Genomic DNA, 23553 nt, shown 5'->3' with positions numbered 1-23553 from the left:
GAGCAACCTGATGGAGTGGGAGGTGTCCCTGCCCATGGCAGGGAGTGGAACTGTATAACCTCTAAAAGTCCCTTTCAACCCACAGCGTTCTATGATTCGTAGCAACTTTTACCCCTGCTCAGTCGAAAACCCACAACCCTTCCTTTTATTTTTGGGAGCACTGACCCAACCTTTTCTGCACCCCAGGCTTTCCTCACGCTGCTCAGTTTTAGCTCTTGCTGCTGGAAGCTGCTTTCTGCTCTTCTCCAAGGAAGAAGAGGCACGAAACAGTGGTGGCTGTGCTGGTCGCTGGTGCTGCAGCCTGCTCGCTTCCATGGATCCTGGCTACAGCAGCAGGGGGAGTTGCAAGGAGAAAGAGCCCATATCCTCGCAGCAATCGTATTGGGAGCCTTGTGCTCAAACACCACGAGCACACACGTGAGCAGGGGGTTCTTCCAAGGAGCAGAGCCTGGCTGCATCCCTGCAGGATGGTGACGAGAGCCTCATGCTGTACAGCTGCCTGTCTGTGCAGTCCTGCTGGCTTGAAATGCTGCAGGGGGGCTGAGCCATTAACAAAACAACATATTTTTCTTTATTTTTGTGTTTCGGAATGCTACAATAGTGGGTTGCCTTTTTTTTTTTTCTCTGATTTTTCTCACCAACCCCCTCCTGGGCTGCACCCAAAGCACTGGAGCCAGCAGAGCCAGGGAGGGGATTCTGTCCCTCTGCTCTACCTGGTGCCTTAGAGCAGCTCCCAGCACTGAAAGGGGCTCCAGGAAAGCTGGAGAAGGTTTGGCAGCGGGAGCCTGCCCTGGTTCAGCAGGAGCGGGACCGAGGAGCACCAGCAACACTTAGCCCAGTGGAGAGATGAGGGAGAGAGTAAAGAAGGAGGGAATCCCAGTCATGGAAGCAGCTGAGTGAGTCTAAATCTCCAGGTGGGCACAGCTGCCAGGGGATGCAACCACCAAGCCTGGATTCCTGTCTAGCTTTGGAGTTAAATCCACCTCCCAGGCTGTTTTCCTGGACAGAATGGGGTGCAGAGCTCAGCCCAGGGCTGAGACTCATCCTGAGGGAACTCCTCACGTGTTGGTGCTGCCAGGTCACCAGGGTCCTGGCATTTCTGCCTTGGGGGGGGCTGAACAGGGCCACCTGTGGGTTTCTGGGCACCCTCCAGGGTAACTGGTGGACTGGAAGGTGGAGGTATGGAAAGCCTGGCAATGGATGCTGCTTCCCAACATGTGGAAGGGGCCTGGGGGCTATAGAAGGGGAAAAAAGGGGGCTACCCCATCATCACAAGCCCGTTTGAAAGCTCAGGTCTTAGAATCATAGAATCACAGCGTTTTTTGGTAGGAAAGGACCTTTGAGATCATTGAGTCCAACCACACCTGTCTGCTACTCAGCCACCCCTGAGCACCTTGTCCACCTGTCTTTTAAACACCTCCAGGTATGGAGACCCCACCACCTCCCTGGGCAGCCTCTGCTAGTGCCTGGGAATCCTTTTGGTGAACAAATTTTCCCTAGTGTCTGCACCTGCCCTAGTGCAGCTCAAGGCTGTTGCCTCTTGTGCTATCACCTGTAACTTGGAAGAAAAGGCTATCACCTACCTTGCTATGACCTCCTTTCAGGTAGTCAGAGACAGTGATGAGGTCTCCCCTCAGCCTCTTTTTTCCTCTAGGCTGAAGAGGGCAGGCAGTGGGTTGCACTGGGCAAACCACCAGACCTTCCATCTGCCCCAAGGATGCTGCTGGTGGGATAGTTGCCACAATACGTGGTACCCGTGGCACAGGATGAGGAGGCTTTACTGACCAGGCTGCCCTGCTGGGCCAGGGGGGTGGGACCCTGCAGATGCCCAGGATGTCCCCCCAGTTCCCAGAAGTGTCCTTCTGGTGGGTTAACCAGTAGCTGCCCTGGAGCCCCTCTGTCCTGGTTCCCACAGGTCCCTGTGCAGCTCCTAACTGGATGATCCAGGGGCTGTTGGACACCCAGGACTGCTGGACACATGGAGATACCAGATGACCAGGACAGCTGGACCCCCAGGATAGTTGGACCCCAGACTATCATACACCTAGGGCTGCTGGATGCCCGAAACAGCCAGACCCTGGTGTTGCCGGACATCTGGAGCTGCAGGATCTCTGTCAGCCAGACCCCTGGGCTGCCTGACCCCCAGGGACCGGAGGTGCCAGGTAGGACAGCCAGATCCTGGGGTTGATGGGCACGTGGAGTTGCTGGAACCCTCAGACAGCTACAGCCACTTCTCTCATACCAGACCATGAGGAGCCAGACCCCAGAGCTGTAGGACACCTGAGGCTGCCAGAGCCCGACCTCGGGGCTCTTACACCTCCAGGGTCTCTGGGCTGCTGGAACTGCTGGATCCCCTGGGACAGCCCTATCCCGGTGTTCTTGCATCCCCAGGGACGCTGGATCCCCTGGGACAGCCCGATCCTGGTGCTCCTGCATTCCCAGGGATCCTAGGATGCTGGATCCCCTGGGACAGCCCGATCCTGGTGCTCTTGCGTCCCGAGGGATGCTGGATCTCCTGGGACAGCCCGATCCCGGTGCTCCTGCATTCCCAGGGATGCTAGGATGCTGGATCCCCTGGGGCAGCCCTATCCCGGTGCTCTTGCATCCCCAGGGACACTGAATCCCCTGGGGCAGTCCCATCCCGGAGCTCCTGCATCCCCAGCGATGCTAGGATGCTGGATCCCCTGGGACAGCCCTATCCCGGTGCTCTTACACCCCCTGGGACAGCCCGATCCCGGTGCTCCTGCATCCCCAGGGATGCCGGAGCTGCTGGACCAGCGGGGCTCCCGGGCACCCGGCGCCGCCAGCTCCCCGTGACAGCCGAATCCCGGTGCTGCTGCGCCTCTGCCCCCCACCCCCCACACACCCCGAACCCCGGGGGCTCCCGCACTCCCGGGACCCCCTTTCCCCCCCCCTCCCCCGGGTCCCCCCGCGCTGGCTCCGCGGGGCTCCCGCTCGGTGCGGCCGGTGGGGGCGGCGCTGCCCGGGGCCCCCGGAGCCTGGCCCGCCGTCAGGGGAACCAATGCGGAATTTTTTAGCCCCTCCCGCTGCCGCCGAGGCCGGGGAAGGAGAGGAGGGGGGGGTGGCCCGCACCGCGCCTTCCGCCCGCAAGCGCAGCCGGGACGGGGTTGAAGGGGGGGGGGGTTGACGCGGGACCGGGTAGCCCCGCACGGGACGGTTCGGTTCGGGATAACCGGGCACCGCCCCCCCCCGCCTCCCCTTCCCCTCCCTTCCATCCTTCTCCGCCGGCGATGGCGGCTCCGGGTCCCCGCCGCGCCCTCCCCGCGATGCTGGGGATGCTGGGGATGCTGGTGCTGAGCGGAGCGGCCGCGCAGGAGCTGAGCCCCCGCGGAAGAAACGTCTGCAGGGCCGCCGGGTACGAGGGGCACGGGACCCCCGGGGGGGCTTGGGGGCGGGGGTGGGGGGGTGTGCGGGATGGGAACCCCGGGATGCGGGATGGGAGCCCAGGGATGCGGGAATGGGGGGTGCAGGATGGGATCCTTGAGATGGAGGGGGTTGAAATGGGACCCCCGGGCAGGGAGGGGTGATGGGATGGGACCCCCGAGGAGAGAGAGAGAGGGACACCCCTCCTTCCAAGCAGAGGGAGTGAGGGGGTAGGATGGGACCCCCGAATAGGGGATGGGGTGACACCCCCCCGGCGGGGAGGAGGGGGATGGAATGGGACCCCCGGGATGGGGGAGTTGGGGGGGGTGGGATGGAACCCCTGGGTGGGGGGAAGGAGGAGGCAGAATGGGACCCCCAGGCAGGGGGAAGGAGGGTGGGATGGGACCCTTGCCCCACGGTTTGGGGGCCGGGGGATGCTGAGTGGACGGGGGGACACACGGACGGGCTCCCTGCTCCCCTCCCCCGGGCCAGCCGCCGCGCTGGGCGCCTTCCAAGACAAAGTCCAGCTTGTGTGGAGCTGAGGGGGGGGGAGCCAGCACTGGGGAGGGGGCGAGGAGCTGAGGCCAGGGCTGGAGGGGACGGTCCTGATCCCCCTTGGGCCAGTCCTGCTGCGGGGAGCTGGTCCTGAGTGCCTCCATGGATGGAGTCGTGCTGTAGGGGCCAATCCTGCATCCCCAGGGCTGGTTCTGCTGTAGGAAACGGGTCCTGAGTGCCTCTAGGGATGGAGTTGTGCTCTGGGGGCTAGTCCTGCAACCCCGGGGCTGGTTCTGCCCCCACCCCGGGGCCAGGATGCAGCTGGCAGGATGCAGATGCTCTGGGCATCCCACTGGAGCTGCTTGGAATGATGGACTTGGCAGCTCCAGGACCTTTGGGTTTGGCTTCAGAAAGTGGATGCTGGCACTGCTAGGCTGTGCCGGGTGGATCACATCCTGCCTGGCTGGCCAGGAACGGGGATCTGGGAGCTGGCACTGCCTTGTCCCCATTCCCAGTGCTTCTCCGGGTACCACAGGTCACTGTGCAGAGCATCACCTCGGGCCAACGCTGGTGCTGGCCAGGGTGGCCCCAGCCAAGGGGGAAGAGCCCCTGCAGCCAAGAGCAGGATCCGTGCCCTAGATGGGGGGCCCAGGCCATAAATGCACCTTTACATCTCGCCCGTGAGGTCAGACGAGTCCTCAAGGAAAACATGTGCTGTGCGCGCGAGGGGCCGCATAAAGGCTCCATTCAGCAGGGCCGCGGGGCGCTGGTGCCCCCTCCTCAAGTTACAGCCCCAGTTTCCGAAGGAGGCATTTCAGGAGCCAGAATTTTCCTGTATTCCCCGCAGCTCCCTGCCCCGTGCTGCTCCTCAGCAGGGGACGATGCGGGGAGCGCTCCCTGTGCTGCTGCCCAGGAGCTGCCTGGCTGATTGGTGGCACAAGGGTCCCAGCTGGTGTCCTGCCCCACGCACGAGGAGTGGGGGGCCTGGGTGCACCCCCCAATTCCACCGTCTGGAGGCAGGGGTGATGCTGCCCCAGTGCCACGGGGCTCAGACTCCCTCCCTGCACCACCCATGGGTGCCATGGATGGGGTACATGGGATGGGTGGATGGTGGTGTCTGCCCTCCTGTGCCAAACAGAGCCTGAAAGCCGGACAAGGTGGGGAGGAGGATGCTCCTCAGGAGGCTGAGGTGATGGCTGCATCATTTTCCACCCTTCACCCTTGCACAAACCTTGTTTACCTCCCCACGCGTGCAGCTGGCACCCAGCCTTGTCTTTCCTGTGCTGCTCCCTCAGCATGGAGGTTGCCCCACGTGCCACCATCCATGCAAACTTGATGCCCCCAAGAACCACGATCTGGCAGGAGCTGCGGGTCCTGCCCTGTACCTGGGGCTGGGAGGGGGTCCCAGTGTCCCCCACCCCAGCTTGGAAAAGCTGCTGGTTGGACTCCTGGCCATGTGGCTCTGCCCAGCACATCCAGTCATCCCTTGGAGATGCCAGCATCCCTCTGGAGGGCTGGAGGAGATTCTGCTCCAGCCCCTCCTGCAGACTCCTGAGATCCAGCTAGTGGGTTGCAATTCAAGGAAGGTTATTGAGGGCAGAACACAAGGGTCTGTTTGGGAGTTGTTTGGTGTTAAAGGTCCTAAATGTGAAGTTCGAAGTTAGCGTGACCCTCTCTGGAGATGCCCACGTCCCTGCTCCTTTTCCTCCACCTCAGCAAAGTTCCCAAGCCCCATCCCCATCTTGGAGGCAGCTTTTCTTCTTTTTCCCACTCTTTTTTTTAGGGCTTTGAAGTAAAGAAAAAGAAATAGAAGGTGTATTTGTGCTGTTCATGTCTGTGGTGGCAAATCTGTGCGGGTCAGGAGTGAGTGTTTAAACAGATCTCCCAGTTATCCCGGTTCTAGTGTCACATGGTGCGTGGAATGAGCCCTCTTTGGAGGAACTGAGACCATGAGATGTGTTTTAGACCTGTCCTAATGGGTGCTGGTCACCTCTACAGACAGCACTGACCCTCCCTGGGGCTGGCTGTGTTCAGGGACCAGTCCATGTGCCGCACTGGGAGCACCAGTTCCCTAGTGCTGCATCCTAGCTGCCTCTCAGTGCAACAAGAGTGAGTTTATTTGCTGTCAGAGGCGCTGATGGATGAGGCGAGGGCTGAGTGGAGGGGTGTGGGACACCACCAGCGGGCACAGGGAGTGAGATTAGCTATCAGGGGGGAGATAAGCATGAATCCTGCATCTGGCAAGGCGGTGGGTGGGCTGCATCCCGGCTGGTGGTGGTCACGGTGCCACTTGCCTTCTCCAGCTTGTGGCAGTAGAAGATTTTTTCCCTCCTGCCACCGTGTTTCAGCAGCACCCAGCTCCCTGCTGTCAGCTTGGGGCATTTATCATGGGTGCTTCTCTTTGGTCATCACCCCTTCTGCCTGTTTTGGTGGCCAGGCTGAACTATTTGAGGGCGATTTTCCCAAGTGGAAGGATTTCCCCAGGAAAACCTGCAGTGGTTTCATCTAAAACCCACCCAACACTCAAGTTCTCAAGGGTGAAGTGGTGTAAGCAGCCCCAGGTGGGACAGCGGGTGCTTTGGCTACACATCAACCTCACAGTGTGAAGGTTGGGCTTGGGCTCCATGGTCCTTGTGGGTCCCTTCCAGCGCAGGTCATTAGTATTTGATAGGAATGTTTGGACTCGATGATCCGGTGCATCTTTTCCAATCTGGTGATTCTATGATTCTGTAATTCTGTGGGTTCCTTCTAACTCAGGACATTGTGTAATTTTGCTGAGCATTGCCGCACGTTGGGTGAGGCTTTGCAGAGAGGAAGCCTCTTGCAGTGAGGACCCTTGTCTCCAGCTCTCCCGGTCCTCAGGGCGGTGGCTTGGGGGTTGACCCCCCTTTGCCTTTAACACCGTGCACCCCCTTGCACGCTCAGCCAGAGCAGAGCCCCCCTCTCGAGCCCCGGGGTCCCCGTGCAGGGGGTCCGCGCCGCTTGCCGTTGCAGCATCTTGCGACCGCTTCACCAGGCTGAAGGGATGGAGCTATTTTGGGCTCCAGCTGCAAGGCATTTTTTCCAGGCCTTGAATCATTTTTGTGGTTCTTTTCTGCCTCCTTTCCAATTTTTCCCTGTCTGCCACGAAAAAGTTGGGGGAGGCGATGCTCCCAGCTCGATGTGCGGGTGCTGCCTCGGAGGGGGCTGGTGGTGGGAGCTGCACCCAGCCTGCTGGGACCCCCGCGTTTGGCATGGGGGGCTGCTGGCAGCTCCCTCCCCGGCCCCAGGACGAGGCGGTCTGGCAGCCAGACTCGGTCCTGTGACTGCGCTGGGTTTCAAGTGAATACTTCCTCGCTGTCTCCTCCTCCTCTTCTGCATTTGTTACATATAAAGAGGAAAAGGAACGCATTCCAGACTGCGCCGCCGGACCAGTCCGGGTGGAGTTTTCCTCGACTGCAGCAGCGTCCTCTTGGAGTGTTTATAACCCTCCAGCATCACTCCCATCGCTGATGGGGACCAGGAGGTGTGAGACACCTCAGGGGATGAGTTGGTCGCCCCAGGAATCAGCAGGTTACCCCAGGGATGAGAACCTCACCACAGGGATGTGTGTCGTCCCAGGGGATGAGCAGGTCACCCAGGGATGTGTGGTGCCCCCCAAGGAGGGGGCAAGGAGCTGGCCTCTTCTCCCAAGTGACAGGGGACAGGACGAGAGGGAATGGCCTCAAGCTCCACCAGGGGAAGTTTAGGCTGGACATTAGGAAAAAATATTTCATGGAAAGGGTCACTGGGCACTGGCAGAGGCTGCCCAGGGAGGTGTTTGAGTCACCTTCCCTGGAGGTGTTTAAGGGACGGGTGGATGAGGTGCTGAGGGACATGGGTTAGTGATTGATGGGAATGGTTGGACTCAATGATCCGATGGGTTTTTTCCAACCTAGCGATTTTATGATTCTATGGGGATTCCTGGCACTCCAGGACAGCCAAGGGCTCAAGGACCCGTCCTGCAGTTGCCTTCACCTGGCTGTTTGTGCTGCGGGCAGGGATTGACATTCCTGAGCAGGGAGGTCCAGTGCCACGGGGAGACAAGCTGGGCACCTACCTGCCAGCACCGAGCCAGCCCAGCCCAGGGATGTTTTCCCCTGGGACTTCCAGAGCTTGCAGCAGCCCCTGGTTAGGGTTCAACTGACTGGGAGCAGGACCTCTCACCATCACAGTGAGCTCCTGGTGTAGTTTCGGGAAGGACTAGGACTTTCTGAGGATTGTAACTGTGGTGTTTTTTCCCCCTGCAGCTCCTCAGTGCTCGTGTGCTGCCCAGGATGGAGGCAACAGGGAAGCGAGTGTTTAATAGGTAAGTACTGGTGTTTTGCTTCACTGGACACTGCTCTTCATCTTTGCTGAGACCTCCTGGTGCCCCATGGCAGGGAGCCACTGCCCTGGGGACCTCTGCCTGCAGGCAGCCTCCCTGGGGATGCTGGTGGCTCTCCAGCCTCCTGGCACTGCTTGGAGCCAGCAACACGTGGATGGAATGGGTGCTGGTGACAGCGTCCAGCCCAAGGTACCCCCTGCCCCACACTGATGTCCCCCCAAACCCGCAGCAGCCTGCTCTGCGGGGAGCATCGCCCTCGCTCCCAGTGTTGGGGGGTTCTCTCTGTGCTGGCCAGCGTTGGGTCAAAGGATTTGAGGGGCTGCTCTGGGACTCAAATGACAGCGAGTTGTCCTGCAGGGTGAAGCGTGGGGACAGGGAACTTGCAGCTGCGTTGGTGGGAGCCAGAGAGCCCCCACAAGAGCTGTTGGTGGAGGAGAAGCTGCCAGGACCAGGCACGCGTGTCTGCCAGGCAGAGGCCAGCGAGCCTGTGGGCAGGACAGCCCAGCCAGGGCAGCACCGGGTGTTCTGGTTCTCACTGGGGCCATGAATGCTGAGTGTGAAGCCCTAGGAGCTCTCATCTCCTGCACCGCTGCCAGTTTTGGGGTCCCCCTGCTGCTCCCCGCAGGCTCTGCTGGCCACAGGGCTCACCGTGCCCCAGGAGAGACGGAGGAGCTCTGCGCACTGACCCAGGGCATCAGCAGTTTGCAGGCAGCGGCAAAGACCACGTAACCAACTAACCCACCGTGCATGAGCCATCGTAACTGCTCGCTGCATGCGTTGGGTGCTCGGGCACTGGGAACGGGACACGGTCCCTTCGTACCAGCAGGAAGGGAGGACGAGGTCTGCCAGGACAGCGGGGGGAGGATGGTCCTGCCAGCGACCTGTCCCTTTCTCCTCACCCCAAGGCTGCTCTAACCATTAGACTCACTGCTCCTAACCTGTGTGATCTGTCTATTTTAGGGCTTTCTATAGTATCCATCACCATAGGTCTAAGAACTCCCAGGTAAGGTGGCTGGGCTGGGTGGTTTGCTCTCCCTCTCTCTAAGAAAGCTTGGGATCTGCCTGCGCCTGCCTGCACCACAGCACTGCCTGTCCCACACCCTGCTCTGCACCTTGGCCCCAGCAGGAGAGGGGCTGGGACCTTTGGGGGCTGCCTCCACCGCAGGAGAGGTGCTGGAGGGGTGGCAGTGACGCCGTTAGGAGCGTGGGGAGGGGGACAAAGGGACTGCGCTCATGGCTGTCCACAACCCCACACCTCATGTTCCCGTTTCCCCCAGCACCTGCAGGCAGCTCCTGCCCCGAGCTGCCTCTGACGATGAGGCTGAGCGAGGGATGCTGCCAGCGGGAGCAGCCCGGTGGCAGGGACACGGGAAAAAGGGATGGAGCTGAGCTGGGAGGCTGGGATGGAGCTGAGCTAGGGGACTGGTGGCAAGATTGGAGCTGAGCTGGGAGGCAGGGATGGATCCAAGCTGGGTCACAGGAGACTGGTGGCAGGACTGGAGCTGAGCTGGGTGGCAGGAGGTTGGTGGCAGGACTGGAGCTTAGCTTGGGTGGCAGGAGGTTGGTGGCAGGGATGGATCCAACCTGGGTGGCAGGAGGTTGGTAGCAGGGATGGAGCTGAGCTGGGTGGCTGGAGGTTGGTGACAGGGATGGAGCTGAGCTGGGTGGCTGGAGATTGGTGGCGGGGATGGAACTGAGCTGAGTGGGTGGTGGCATCTTTCTGACAATGGTTCCATCCAGCCTGCCCGGCTGTTTGCCAGGTCAGTCATGGTGCTGCAGCTCAGCAGCACCCAGTGTGCCACCAGCAGCCCTTTCTCCTGCTGTGTGGTGCCGGGGAGGGTTGGGGGAGCAGGGACAAGCTTGGTAGCACTGGTGCTCATGCCTGCTGTCTGTCCATTCATCCAGCCGTGTGCGAGGGGAACTTCACCTGCAAGGAGAACGAGGTGTGCGTCCGGCCCGGCGAGTGCCGCTGCCGCCACGGCTACTTTGGCGCCAACTGCGACACCAGTGAGTACAGACAGGCGCCCGCTGTCCTCGGTGGGGTTCACCAGGAGAGCTGCCTCATCCTGGGGTGACTCCAGAGCATCAGGGCTGGGGCTGCAGCTGCTCTTGCCTGTCCCCCTGGCTTTGTCCCCAGGGCATTGTCCCCTTTGGAGGGTCCTCCTCTGCCACTGGGAGGAGTAGTGGGGGCTGCGGTCGAGTGGTCCCATTGGGGCTGGGGTTCTCCACCAGTGGCTAGTGCTGGGGTTCTCCACCGGTGCCTAGTGCTGGGGTTCTCCACCGGTGGCTAGTGCTGGGGTTCTCCACCAGTAGCTAGTGCTGGGGTTCTCCACCGGTGGCTGGTGCTGGGGTTCTCCACCGGTGGCTGGTGCTGGGTTGTCCCAGGGCTGATGGCTTTGCCCCACAGAGTGTCCCCGGCAGTTCTGGGGTCCCGACTGCAAGGAGATGTGCAGCTGCCACCCCAACGGGCAGTGCGAGGACGTGACTGGCCAGTGCACCTGCAACCCCAACCGCTGGGGTCCCAAATGCGAGAACATCTGCCTCTGCAAGCACGGCAAGTGTGACCAGAAGACGGGGAAATGCACCTGCGAGCCCAAGTGGTGGGGACCCCAGTGCTCCAGCTCCTGCTACTGCAGCCACAACTCCCAGTGCGACCAGCAGACGGGTAACTGCCTGTGCCAGCCCGGCTGGTGGGGCCGTAGCTGCAACAACCAGTGCTCCTGCAACAATTCGCCCTGCGAGCAGTTCACGGGGCGCTGCCAGTGCCGAGAGCGAACGTTCGGGCCCCGCTGTGACCGCTACTGCCAGTGCTACAAGGGCAAATGCAACCAGGTAGATGGGACCTGCACGTGCGAACCCGGCTACCGGGGCAAATATTGCCGCGAGCCGTGCCCGGCTGGCTTCTACGGCCAAGGATGCAGGAGGAGGTGAGTGGCTGGACCCTGTTGGGCTTGATCCGGCACCGTGGGTGCGATGGGAGGTGGCAGCAGGTGGCGTGGAGGTGCTGCGTGGGGTGACGGGATCCCCTCATGCGCTGCAGGTGCGGGCAGTGCAAGAGCCTGCAGCCGTGCACCGTGGCAGACGGGCGCTGCCTGACCTGCGAGGCGGGCTGGAACGGCACCAAGTGTGACCAACCCTGCTCGCCCGGCTTCTACGGAGAGGGCTGCGAGAAGCTCTGTCCCCCCTGCAAGGACGGCCACACCTGCAACCACATCAATGGGAAGTGCTCCCACTGCAACCCAGGCTGGATCGGAGACCGGTGAGTGGGGCTGGTGAGGGTCGGGCCCCAGAGGAGCGATGACCACCTTCCCTCTGCTCCCTGCCTGGGGACCAGGTGGGGCAGGCAGGGATCGGCTGAGCCCACTGGCATGGGCTGAGAGTTGGGCTTGTTCAGCCTGGAGAAGAGAAGGCTGTGAGGAGACCCTAGAGCAGCTTCCAGTACTGAAAGGGGCTCCAGGAAAGCTGTGGAGGGGCTCTTGATGAGGGAGTGCAGGGATAGGATGAGGGGGAATGGTTTTCAGCTGTGAGACCCCAGTGCCAGGTTCCCGGGTAATGTTGGGCGCTCGTGGTAGAGCTCAGCCTGAAGCTGGGATGCTTTCCTGCAGGCTTTTGTGCCTGGGACTAGGTCCAGCACTTTGCAGCACCTAGAGGGGGCTGACACCGCACAGACCCATCTCCCTGCTTGCAGGCAGGAGGGTTAGGGGTTCCTGGAAATCCCTCAGGAGCTGCGGGTGCTCCAACCTCTGCCCTTATCCCTTCCCAGGTGTGAAACCAAGTGCCGGAATGGGACGTATGGGGAAAACTGTGCCTTTGTCTGCAGCGACTGCGTCAACGGGCAGTGCCACTTCGAGACTGGCCGGTGCCTCTGCCACCCCGGCTCCCACGGCACCTAGTAAGTGACCCATGCTCCGGGCTGCACCCTGGGGTGCGAGTGATGCTCAGGAACCTCCCGCCTCCCTGTGTTCTACATGGATCCCAGCCAAGAGGTTTCCTGTGGTGGAAGCACTCACAGGCAATAATCCAGCTACTTTTGGAGCGGAGGGGAATGGACACGGTCTCAGAGCCGTTAGCAGCAAGGTAACGCTGAGAGAGAGGGATTGTGCTTTAGGAAATGGCTCTTTGGCAAAAACAAATGCTGTCGACAAAACGGTGGTTTGGGTTTTTTCCCTTAAGTCCAGGGTGGAATTTCTAGCCAACTAGAGAGAGAAAGCCGCATCCCAGAATAGCAAACAGCCTCACAGGGATGGCATCCATGGGGTGCTCCTGCCGCGAGCTGCGGCTCTGGCCGAGCTCCTCAGCCCCAGGATGAACCCCATGGTCCTGCCCTTTTCCCCCTGCCCAAGGAAGGGGCACAAGGGATGACAAAGTCCTACTCTCATTCCCTGCTAGTTTATTGCAGTGTGGGGTGATTTTCCAGTGCTGTTTGGAAAGAGGAGGCTCCTCCATGTCCTGCTCAGATTGTGCCATGAACACACCGTGAGGTTGGACGCAGGGGCAGGGATGCGGGGCAGGCATCCCATCCATGCCAGTGTTTTACTCAGGTTGTAGAAATAGGGAGAGTTTGCATTTCAGAGGGTTTGGGGGGCTTCACTGACCAGTTGTGCTGCTGGAAGAACTGCGAAGGTGAGCAGGGAGGCAGCCCAGCCTGGGCAGTGTCAACACCTTTATTAGCAAAGCCAGAGGGGAGAGGGTCCTGGTGCTCAGCAGGGTGGTGTGGCAACAATTTCATATGGTGATGGAGGGCAGCGCGTGATTTAAATTGTTCTGAGGCCCTGGGGATGCGGGGACCAGGGATATTTGGGATGTGGGGACCAGGGATGCTCAAGATGCAGGCACTAGGGATACTTGGGACACAGGGATCGGGGATGCTTGGGGCAAGGGGACCAGGGATGCTTGGGGTAAGTGGACCAAGGATGCTCAGGATGCAGGGACTGGAGATGCTCAGTATGCAAGGACTGGGGATGCTTGAGATGCAGGGAGTAACGATGTGTGGGTTACAGGGACCAGGAATGCTTGGGCTGCACGGACCAGGGATGCTCAGGATGCAGGGATTGGGGATGCTCAGGATGTGGGGATCAAGGATGTCCGGGTGCAGGGACTGAAGTTGCTCGGATGCAGCCCCAGCCCCAGCAGCACCCCAGAGCTGTAACTGCAGGCTGCACTGTGCCACACGGGTGCTCGCCAGGAACTTCCCTGGAGCTAGAGTGGGTCCCTGTGACTATGTGCAAGCTGGTGGTTTTGTCAGCAGCATATAATTTTGCTGAAAAGGGGGTGATTTCTGCAAAGAAAGCAGAAGGGACGTCCTCATTTTGTCAGGGTGTCCTCAAAGCTCTGTATTAGGAGGGTGCTTAAGGAAAGGCTGCTGAACTATTTGTGGCAGGCACAAAGCACTTTCTCTTCCCTGCGTCATTCCCAGAGCGGGTAGGACCCTCTTGGAAAAAAAAGTCAGCCCCTCTGCTCTCCCAAAATCACTGCCTGGGGCAGAAATGTGGGTCCAAGCGGTGGGATGAGGGGGTTTGGGTTACTGGGGAAGTATCTCTGCTCCCACCCTGCTGCACTTGTGGGGCTCAGCACCTCTGCCAGTGGGCACGTGGCACCTGGCGGGCACAAGGCTCAGCTGGGGCAGCACTTTGCAAGTCTGCAGAGCGTGAAATGGGTTGAGCCAGCTCCGGGCACAGCGCCGAGGGCTGGGAGGCAGCTGCATCCCTGAGGAAAAGTGTTTGGGCTGGGGCCCACTGGCTTCTTACCGCTAAAGCTGCTCTGGCCGGGTGGCGGTTGCTGGCGAGCAGCTGGAGGAGGGTTTGGTGCCCAGCAGAGCTGCTGGCATCCTCCAAATCCCTTTGGGTGCAGCACCACGGTGTCTCTCCCATGGCTGGAGGAGGGTTTGGTGCCCAGCGGAGCCGCTGGCATCCCCCAAATCCCTTTGGGTGCAGCACCACGGTGTCTCTCCCATGGCTGGAGGAGGATTTGGTGCCCAGGAGAGGTGCTGGCATCCCCCAAATCCATCTGGGTTCTGCGCCGTGATGCCTGACCTGCAGCTGGCATGGCAGGTAGGTCAGATGCCAGCATCAAGAGCCCCGGTTGCTTTGGTGCGTGCCTGGTGCTTGTTTTTCATGCTGAAACCCTTGATGCCCACTGTTCGGTGCCTGTTCATACATGTCCCCATTGCCTTGGTGACACTACAAGGGAGGTCATTTTGCCAGTGATGGAGATGACACTGGGCTTTGCCAAACTGGGAGGGTCCACCTTGACAGAGCAGATGCCTCAGGGCTGCTCAGTTGTTTTTTCTCCTTGGAGACCAAAAAGATGAAAGTAAAATAAGCCTGGGCACCTTCTCAGGTCATATCTGCGGTGCCTGTGCCCAGCGTGGTGTGGAGAGGCTGCGAGTGCCATGGCCATGTGGCCACCAAGCTGAGCTGAAAGCCCTGCGCATGATCCCAGGCTGTCTTTGGATGCAGCTGCTGGGTTAATGACCTTTGGTAATTGCTGTCTCTAATTACAAAGCGCCCGCACAAGGAGCAACATTAACATCCTAGCTACAGCTGGGCCAGGTCCCGTGAGTTATGTCAAATCCAGTGGGTGAACCTGGAGAAGAGGAGGCTGAGGGGAGACCTCATTGCTCTCTACAACTAGCTGAAAGGAGGTTGTGGAGAGGAGGGAGCTGGGCTCTTCTCCCAAGTGACAGGGGACAGGATGATAGGGAATGGCCTCAAGCTCCACCAGGGGAGGTTCGGGCTGGACATCAGGAAAAAATTTTTCATGGAAAGGGTCATTGGGCACTGGCAGAGGCTGCCCAGGGAGGGGGTTGAGTCACCTTCCCTGGAGGTGGTTGAGGTGGACAAGGCGCTGAGGGACATGGTTTAGTGTTTGATAGGAATGGTTGGACTCGATGATCCGGTGGGTCTTTTCCAACCTGGTGATTCTATGATTCTATGATCTATGAGTGAGGGGCTTCTGCTCCCTGCAGATCACAGGGTCCTGCAGGGTGCAGGGGGCTGTGTCCCAGCAGGCAGAGGGAACCCTGCTTTTCACCAGAGCGTGGAGGTTTGGGGGGAGGTCACAGCCCAGTGGACACCAGGGGGGATGCTCTGCTCTCATCCAGTCCCTTCTTTCCAGCTGTAACTTGACGTGCCCCCCTGGCCGTTATGGAGCCAACTGCGCCGATGCCTGCAGCTGCCACGACGGCGCCTGCGACCCGCTGACGGGCGCCTGCCACATGGGTGAGTGCCGCGGGCACGACTCCGGGTGCCGGGCTCTGCTGCGGGGCTGGTGCTGAGCCAGTGGCTTTGTCTTGCAGAAGCCAACCAGCGGATGGGGGTGATCGGGGCAGGAGCCCTCCTGGCCCTGCTGCTCATCCTCCTGCTCTCCCTGCTCTGTTGCTGCTGCGTCTGCCGCAAGAAGGATGATGTTCATGGGTGAGTGCCGGGGCCAGGTGGGCTCGCAGAGCCTGGGCAGGGGGACAGCTGCAGGTCTGGGGATGTCAGTGATCACAGCAGGGATGCAGGGACCGCACTGGGACAGTGATGCTGCAGGGAAACTGAGGCAGAGCAGCACCAACCACCCAGCACCGTGCAGTCCCCAGGGTCTGAGCAGGTCCCGCTGCATCCTAAGGGCAGCACCCATCTGCGGGGGTGGTGGAGGGGGGGGCTCTGCCTGGAGAACCCTTCCCCTCTCTCCCTGATTTTGTTTCCCTCTTGTGGGCCATGGAGACCCAGCAGGTCCCCCCCAATCTCTGGAGGCCCGGAGCTCTTCTGCAAAGGGAACCCTAAAATACAGTGAGGGCATCAAGATGGGAACAAAACCCCCAGAATAAACCTCTTAGGGGGTAATAGGCTGCAGCACTGCTGGCTGTCCCGCAGCAGGGCGTTCCAGGCAGGGAGGAGGAGGTCCTGCAGCAAGTTCAGGATGCCAGCAGTGTTTTCTCAGCACTGGGTGACATCCCACCATGGGGACAGCCCTGTTGCAGGAAGGGAAGGCTTGTGCAGCTCAGCAAGGGACGAGCGGGCCGTGGGAGCTGAGGAAGCTTCCCCTCCTGCTGCCGGCTGCTGCTGCACGGGAATTTTCCAGAAGCCTCCCCTTGCAGTCCTGCCAGCTCAGTCCCAAGCCCAGCACATCTGGCGTGGAGAGCCTGGGGGCTGCACGGAATTATCCCACAGATGGAAGCACAAACGCAGCCCCGCGTGGTAAAGCATCGCTCAGGGAGAGGGGAAACGGCTCAAAACAGTTTTCTCCTTCCCGGGGTGCCCAAACTTCCAGTGTCCCAAAACAGCTGGGTCACGGGGCCATCCCAGTAGAGATCCCTTGCAGGACCATCCCGAGGGACCACAGAGCAGCGGGCCTGTCACAGGCTGCCCTGCATCAACACATGACGCTGCTCGCTCCTGCGGCTGCAGAAAATTGCTTAAAAACTCAGCCCCAGGAGGCTGCAAAACCAGAGAGCAAATAAAAAGAAGCCACGTGTTTGTTTTGGGGTTGGGATGAGATTTATGTCTTAAAGCTTCATGGTCTTGGCTGGGCGCTGTTGGGTGGTTCGGGGCTGCATCTGGCCTTGCCACCACCTCGTGACACCGCTCTGCATCCTGGCACAGTGCGAGCTGGCAGCAGCCCCCACTCATCCCCGATCCCCTGTGCCCTGGGCATCCCCTGCTTTGATCCGTTATCTCTCCCCCAATCCCTTTGTGCTGTCAGCACCGCTGAGCTCCTGCCAGGCTCGGTGAAGGGTTTCCCCGCTACCAAACGGGTGCCAGTCCCTCTCTGGTGACACCTCACCTTCTCTTGCAGCTCCAGCCATGACCCAGCAGCAGCCAAGAAGCCACCAAGACGCTTGTGTGGGCGATTCAGTCGGATCGGCATGAAGCTCCCGCGCATCCCCCTGCGCCGCCAGAAGCTCCCCAAGGTCGTGGGTAAGGTGCTGGGCTTTGGGAAGGGGGCAGAGAGCCAAACCCTGGGAGCTTTCCTCCTGGCAGCACAGTGCGTGTTGCTCCCAGCATCCTTTCAAGCCCCAAACTCAGGGTAGTGAGCACAGCAGAGCGGTGACAGGGACACGCAGGTCCCTGGAACCATCACAATTCTTGGTATGGGCTGCCTGGCTTGCAGGTGCTCAGCCCTTTCTTATGCTGCAGCTTCTGGATCTCAAAGCACATTGTTTGGCTTCACAAGGGTGGGTACCAAGTGCTCTGCTGAGCTGGTGTGGGAGGTTCTTGGGTTCCCCAGGCAGAGGAACAGTCCCTGGTGAAGCAACGAATGCCTTGTGTGCCCCTTCGGTCCTGACCCAAGCCTGCCCCAGCTTTGCGTGGGGCAAGAGCATCCGAGCTGGGGCTGGAGCACCCCGTGCTGCTGCAGGCAGCGGGATGGAGGGGCAGAGATTAGGGGGGACCTTCCTGCACTGCTGGGGTGCAAACCAGGCTCAGCAGAGGCTGCTCACATACTGCCCCTGGGGTGCCCCTGGAACCAGGCACCAGGAACACCCTCTTACACCCTCACTCCCAGCGTGAGGATGGGGATCTCCCAGCTCAGAGGGGACCCCGTTGAATAACCTGGGGGGCAAAGGCAGTGCTCCCCACCCTGTGGTGCCACAGAACTCAGCTCCGTACTCCCCTTCCCGAGCCCAGCACCGCCCTGGGCAGCAGTGCTGCTGGGGTGCTCCAAGCAGCCGCATCCAGGTGAACAGCGGCTCAGTGTGAGACCAAATCCCCCATCCCAGATGGGACACGGAGCTGGCCCCTGTCCCAGCGTGGTGTTCCCCAGCTCCAGCATCATCGCTGAGGGGGAGACAACTCCTCTTCATGCTGGGGCACAGCAAAGCCCTGCCCAGAGCAGGGTGCGCCGGGGCCGGAGAAACATTCCTGCTGCAAGGATAACAGAGGATGTGTTTGTGGAAGGGGCCAGGCAGGGCTCGGGGAGGACAGCGGGTGCCTGTGTGCTGCAAGGGCAGGGGGGGCTCAAGGGGGCTGCGTGCGCCTTCCCCGCGTCAGCCTGGAGGCCTCTGGCACCATCCCAGCTGCTCCGTGCAAACAGGGCGGCAGCAGCCCCGGGATCGGCTGAGGATGTGGCACTGGTGCCAGAGGGATTCTTGGGGTGGTCTCACATCCCAGCCAGGCTGCGGGCTCTTCCTGGAGCCTGGCTGTGGGGTACAAAGTGACCTGAGTTGGAAGGGACCCACAGGGATCATCAAGTCCAACACCTGTCCCTGCACAGGACAACCCCAACGTTCACACCGGGTTTGGGGAGAAGCAGAGGGAGGGGACCTGAGGGAAGCGGGTGCCGTTCTCCCAGCCCCATCAGTCTGTGATATAGCAACTGGAGGGATAAATCCAAGGGGACCATGCACATCCTATTTTGATCCTTTGGTTGGATCCTGGGTCTCATCAAGTCACAGAGACGCCTCGTGGCTGTGAGTCCCAACCTCTCGTCACGCCCCCTCGCAGGAAGCATCTCCCTTCATCCACTTCCAGACGGCTGCTTTTAATTTTCCCTTTTTGGTTTTTATTACAAGGAAAGCCATGGTGAAACTGCCACTTCCCCCTCTGCAGGCCGTTTGCTCTTTAAATATCGCTGCTTTTTGGTTTTATTTCCTTTTCTCCAAGAAGCCAATTATGCAGGGGCAGGGAAATAAATAGTGCTGTGCATCCCCATGCTGAGGGCATCCTTTAACCTCCTTTCACAAAAGGAAAATGCAAACAGCGATGCTGAAGTGAAAGTTAGTGCAATTAAAGTAGGCAGGGTGGTTGTGCAGCTCCTGGGTGACACCAGGATGCTCGCCAGGTCCTCATGGGATGGAGAGTTTTGGGTGGTTCATCCCTCTGCCATGTGCATCCTCAGTGTGGGCAGCTGGAGACCTGCCATGGAGAGGGGATGGGTGGGAGGTGTAAAGCTCACAGGGTTCTGCTGCCCACAGCCACTTGTCCCCAGGCATGGGGGATGCCGCGCATGTTGGTGGCCTCAGCATATGGGCACTTGGCTAGGGGACCTGGTGGACATGTGCAGCGAGAGCTGTCCCCAAGCCAGGGGTGTTGTCCCCATCCTCAAGACCTAGTGCCAAGCTGGGCAGGTGGGGGCTGTGCAGCATCCCACCCTCCTCGCTGGCATGGGAGCTCGGGGGGCTGGCAGGACGGGCACTTACAGAGGTTTCTTGCCCTCACAGTGGCCCATCATGACCTGGAGAACACCCTGAACTGCAGCTTCATCGAGCCGCCCTCTGTGGTGGAGCAGCCTTCCCCATCCTGGTCCTCCCGTGGCTCCTTCTCCTCCTTTGACACCACAGATGAGGGGCCAGTGTACTGTGTCCCCCATGAAGGTGAGCAGGGGGATGGGGTGCTTCCCCAGGGGATTTCAGGGCTATATCCAGGGACACCTCCTGCTCAGTGGAGAGGTGTCACTCGTGCATGGTGGGGACCATGTCGCCTTGGCCCCTCATGATCTGGGAAGGGATGCAGGTGCTGATGTGGCCTCCCGTGCAGTTTCACAGCTCCCTCCTCCAGTGTTTGCTGCCCCAATGTTGCTTTAAGAGCCTTTTTCTGCTGGACCTTAGAGCAGCTTCCAGTACCTGAAGGGGACCTAAAAGAAATCTGGGGTGGGGCTTTCTACAAGTGCATGTAGTGATAGGACATGAGGAAATGACTTTAAATTGGAGGGGGGAAGATTTAGGTTAGACATTAGGAAGAAATTCTTCACAATGAGGGTGGGGAGGCCCTGGCCCAGGTTGCCCAAAGCAGTGGTGGCTGCCCCATCCCTGGAGGGGTTCAAGGCCAGGTTGGATGGGGCTTGGAGCCCCTGAGCCAGCGGGAGGTGTCCCTGCCCATGGCAGTGGGGTTGGAACTGTACGAGCTTTGAGGTCCCTTCCAACCCAAACCATTCCGTGATTTTATGATCCCTGACTGGGAGGCAGAGATTGGGGGACCTGGGACACACCAGGGTGCAGGGTGGGACCGAGTGGGATGCTGTCCTGTGATGCAGGAGCATCTCAATCCTTCCTGTCCCTGGACACGTCCCCCCTGACACCCCTTGCTCTCCTCCCACAGAGAGCGTGGGCGACAGCAGGGACAGAGGGACACCCGCCAGCCCTGGGGACAAGCTGGTGCCTCCAGCCAGCGGGGAGGAAGCAGGCGAATACACCGTTCTGAAGGAGACGGGCTCCGTCAGAGCCTTCCCGGCTGACAGCAGCGAAACGCCCCTGCTCAAGTCCTCGGACAGCGAGCGCTCCTCCTGCGGCTCAGGCTCGGCCGGTGCCGCACTCTACGCCCGGGTCGCCCGTCTCTCCAAGCAGTCCAAGGAGGAGGAGGATGCTGTCACGGAGCCACGCAGCCCTGGGAAACCACCGTCCCCGGAGAGGACCAAGCCTCGTCCCCCAGACCCGTCCACGAAGCCCAAAGTCTCCTGGATCCACGGCAGGTACGGCTCCGGCCAGTCCAACTCGCTGCCAGCACCCAGCAGGTCCCCGGAGCGAGCAGCCACCCACACTGACAGCCCCGAGCATGGCCAGGGCTTGGCCAAGAGGAAGAGGAGCCCGAGCGAGACATCGGCTGGTGTGCAGGGCCGAGCGGAGGAGAAGGGCAGCGCACGAGGCAAGGAGAAAGCACAGAAGCAACCGAAGGAGCCTGGCGTCCCTGAGGGCAAAGCCAACCTCACCGGGGAGCCCCAGTCCCCATCCAAGCCCAAGCAGAGGAGCAAAGCCAGCTCGGAGGCGACGGAGAGCATCAACGGGGCGGTGCAGAATGCCTTTAGAAAGATGGGCACCTTCCAGCCCGAGCGGCGAGCTGGGGACAACAGGGATGCTCCCCGCAGCCCCAGCACCAGCAAATCGCGCTCCGAGCCACTGCATCCCCAGCTGGCCTCCGAGCTGGCCGCCCAGCTGAAGGAAAAGACTCAGAGCCTCAACAAGGGGGATGGAGGCACCCGGGCGAACGGGGTGGGTGCCCAGCGGGAGAAGCCCACCCCTCCGCAGAAAGCCAAGCGCTCGGCGGCCGCCGGCGGCCAGAAGACCAGCAAGCCCCTGCTGCCCACCTCACCCCATCTGCAAAAACTGATCCCCGGCGTGGCCGAGCCGGCAGCTGGGGAGCCCAAGCGGGTGGAGAAGCCGAGCGCTGGCAGCAGCCAGGACCAGGCTGTCCCCACCGAGCAGGCTGCCAAGAAAACCCCCATTAAAAAGCCTCCTAGGAAGAAGAGCCGGGAAACCAGCCTGGAGCAGCCCAGGGCAGCCACCGTGCCCGCTCAGGCCGTGCAGTGACCGGGCGCCGTGCACTGGCCCCATGCCGGCCACATGCTGGGAAGAAGGACATTTGCCGGCACAGCCAGCGGACGTGGATGCCTGGACTGGGCAGGGGGTACTGGAAGAGCCTTGAGCCTCTGTTTTCCCCCGACTCCATCTCTCCCATCCCCTGTTTTCCTCTAGCCTCCCTTGCCCCAGGACCTGGTCCTCCCCATCCATGCTCCGTGCCGGGGCTGGCAGCCCTCATCCTGGCAGGATGGTGGGAGCCAGCCCGGCCGCCAACCCGGGGCAGGGGGGACCAGTCCATGCGTGGCAAATCCCTCTCCCCCTTTTTTTTGTAGCAGTATTATCGATCGCATAAGCAGCGCTTGTTGTACTAGACGTCCCCACGGTATATTCTGCAGTAACGGAGCCGCTCGCTTCCCACGCCCCACTCCGGTCTGTCGGGCTTGTGGAGCGCGGGAGAGGGAGGGTGCTGCTGCCCAGCGCCCAGGGCGTTGCCAGGGATGCACCCTGCATCCCTTATCAGGAGCAAATACCCCCTGGGCTCCAAGCACAGCTCTCCAGTGCCGGTACCGGCATGGGGTCGAGCTGGTTTCGACCGATGCCGCCCTCCCCTCTGCTCCCGGGCTCGCTTCTGGCCAGGAGGAAAGCACTATTTATGGCCGGAGTTGGATGCCCCTTTGGGGTTGCGCATCCCATCCAGCAAAGTTGGAGGGATTAGTTTGGTACGACAGAGCCTGGCACCTCTGCAGAGCGCTTTCCTAATAAAAGTGTATTTCTTCCATAGTCGGGTGTCATTTCTACATGCCCCACGCTCCCCGTGGGTCTTGCTCAAGTGCTCAGCCTGGTCCTGAGCGCGATGCAGTGGGGACAGGGGTTCCTGCTGCAGCTGCTGCTGAGGGACCTGGGGCTGTTTAGTCTGGAGAAGAAGAGGCTGAGGGGAGTCCTCATCGCTCTCTGCAACTCCCAGAAAGGAGGTTGTTGTGAGATGGGAGCTGAGATCTTCTCCTAGGGAACAAGGGATGAGAGGAAATGGTTTCAAGTTGCACCAGGAGAGGGTTAGATTGGAGCGCTGACAAGGGATGAGAGGAAATGGTTTCAAGTTGCACCAGGAGAGGGTTAGATTGGAGCGCTGGTGCCCACTGCAGTGTCATCCTGAGCTTGTCCCCCTCTGCTCTGGAGTTGATGGCCCAGGAGGAGACCAGCTCCATGTCCTCTCTGTGCTGAGGACTCCAGAACTGGACATAGAGCTCCAGGTGGGGTCTCACCAGAGCAGAGCAGAGGGGCAGAATCCCCTCCCTGGCCCTGCTGGTCCCACTGCTTTGGATGCAACCCAGGACACAGTTGGCTTTCTGGACTTGGCTAACACTTCGTGGCCTCCTGTGGCCAAGGAGAAGCACTGCATGAGGCTGGCAGGAGATCCTGTGATGGAGCAGGAACCACCTGATGGATCCCATCCTTCATCTCCACCAGGACCGTGGCGAGGGGAGGATGAGGAGGCCAGAGGCATATGCAGCCTCTACTCCACCAACCCTGTAACACCAGGCTTCTTCCTATTTCATCCCACTTTCCCAGACTGAAGAAGGAGTTGTTGCATTGGACAACGGCACATTTGTTTTGGCTGGGCCAGCGAGCAGCGATAAAAGTGAGCTTATTGCCAACAACTCATTTCCTATTTCAGGCCCTACCAAAAATAAACTCAGAAGGGAAACTCCAATGAGAACTAAATGCGCATGAGACAACGGAGTCCTGGAATTATACAGGAAATTTCTCTCTTGGTGGGAGGAGGGACAGCAGTACCAGAGGTGGTTCATGCTGAAGGGGAGATTGTGGGAAGCTTGGGGAGCTCCATCAGCTCTGCTGGCACTACAGCACAAGCTATGATTATGGGATATAAATATATTGGATATACACCTGGAGTCCTGTGTCCAGGTCTGGAATCTCCAAAATCGTAAGGCTATGGAACTGTTGGAACTGCTCCAGAGGAGGCCACGGAGATGATCCAAAGGCTGGAGCACCTCTGCTACGAGGACAGGCTGAGAAAGTTGAGGTTGTTCAGCCTGGAGAAGGCTCCAGAGAGACCTTACAGCAGTAAAGGGACAAAGCTCAGCAAACTGAC

General features: G+C 60.3%; 1 protein-coding gene across 4 annotated transcripts; it reads left to right on the top strand.

Moving 5' to 3' along the window:
* The first annotated feature begins 1762 nt into the window (after nucleotides 1-1762).
* On the top strand, nucleotides 1763-22220 carry SCARF2 (scavenger receptor class F member 2). Of its 4 annotated transcripts, XM_069871026.1 has the most exons (12): nucleotides 1763-2162; nucleotides 8148-8206; nucleotides 9185-9227; nucleotides 10130-10231; nucleotides 10632-11151; nucleotides 11265-11483; nucleotides 11988-12116; nucleotides 15341-15444; nucleotides 15522-15639; nucleotides 17006-17127; nucleotides 19368-19520; nucleotides 20245-22220. In XM_069871026.1, exons 5-12 carry the CDS (start codon nucleotides 10670-10672, stop codon nucleotides 21447-21449), a joined length of 2532 nt encoding a protein of 843 aa, XP_069727127.1. In that variant the 5' UTR covers nucleotides 1763-2162; nucleotides 8148-8206; nucleotides 9185-9227; nucleotides 10130-10231; nucleotides 10632-10669; the 3' UTR covers nucleotides 21450-22220. The 4 variants fall into 4 exon arrangements, with proteins under 4 accessions (XP_069727127.1, XP_069727125.1, XP_069727126.1 ...); XM_069871024.1 differs by lacking the exons at nucleotides 1763-2162; nucleotides 9185-9227 and adding an exon at nucleotides 3232-3376; XM_069871025.1 differs by lacking the exons at nucleotides 1763-2162; nucleotides 8148-8206 and adding an exon at nucleotides 8335-8413.
* The last annotated feature ends 1333 nt before the right edge of the window (nucleotides 22221-23553 follow it).

Source organism: Phaenicophaeus curvirostris, chromosome 17 (genome assembly GCF_032191515.1).
Source record: "Phaenicophaeus curvirostris isolate KB17595 chromosome 17, BPBGC_Pcur_1.0, whole genome shotgun sequence".
Classification (NCBI taxonomy): Eukaryota; Metazoa; Chordata; class Aves; order Cuculiformes; family Cuculidae; genus Phaenicophaeus; species Phaenicophaeus curvirostris.
Note: the sequence above shows the minus strand (reverse complement) of the source record. Positions and strands in the feature narration are given on the sequence as shown.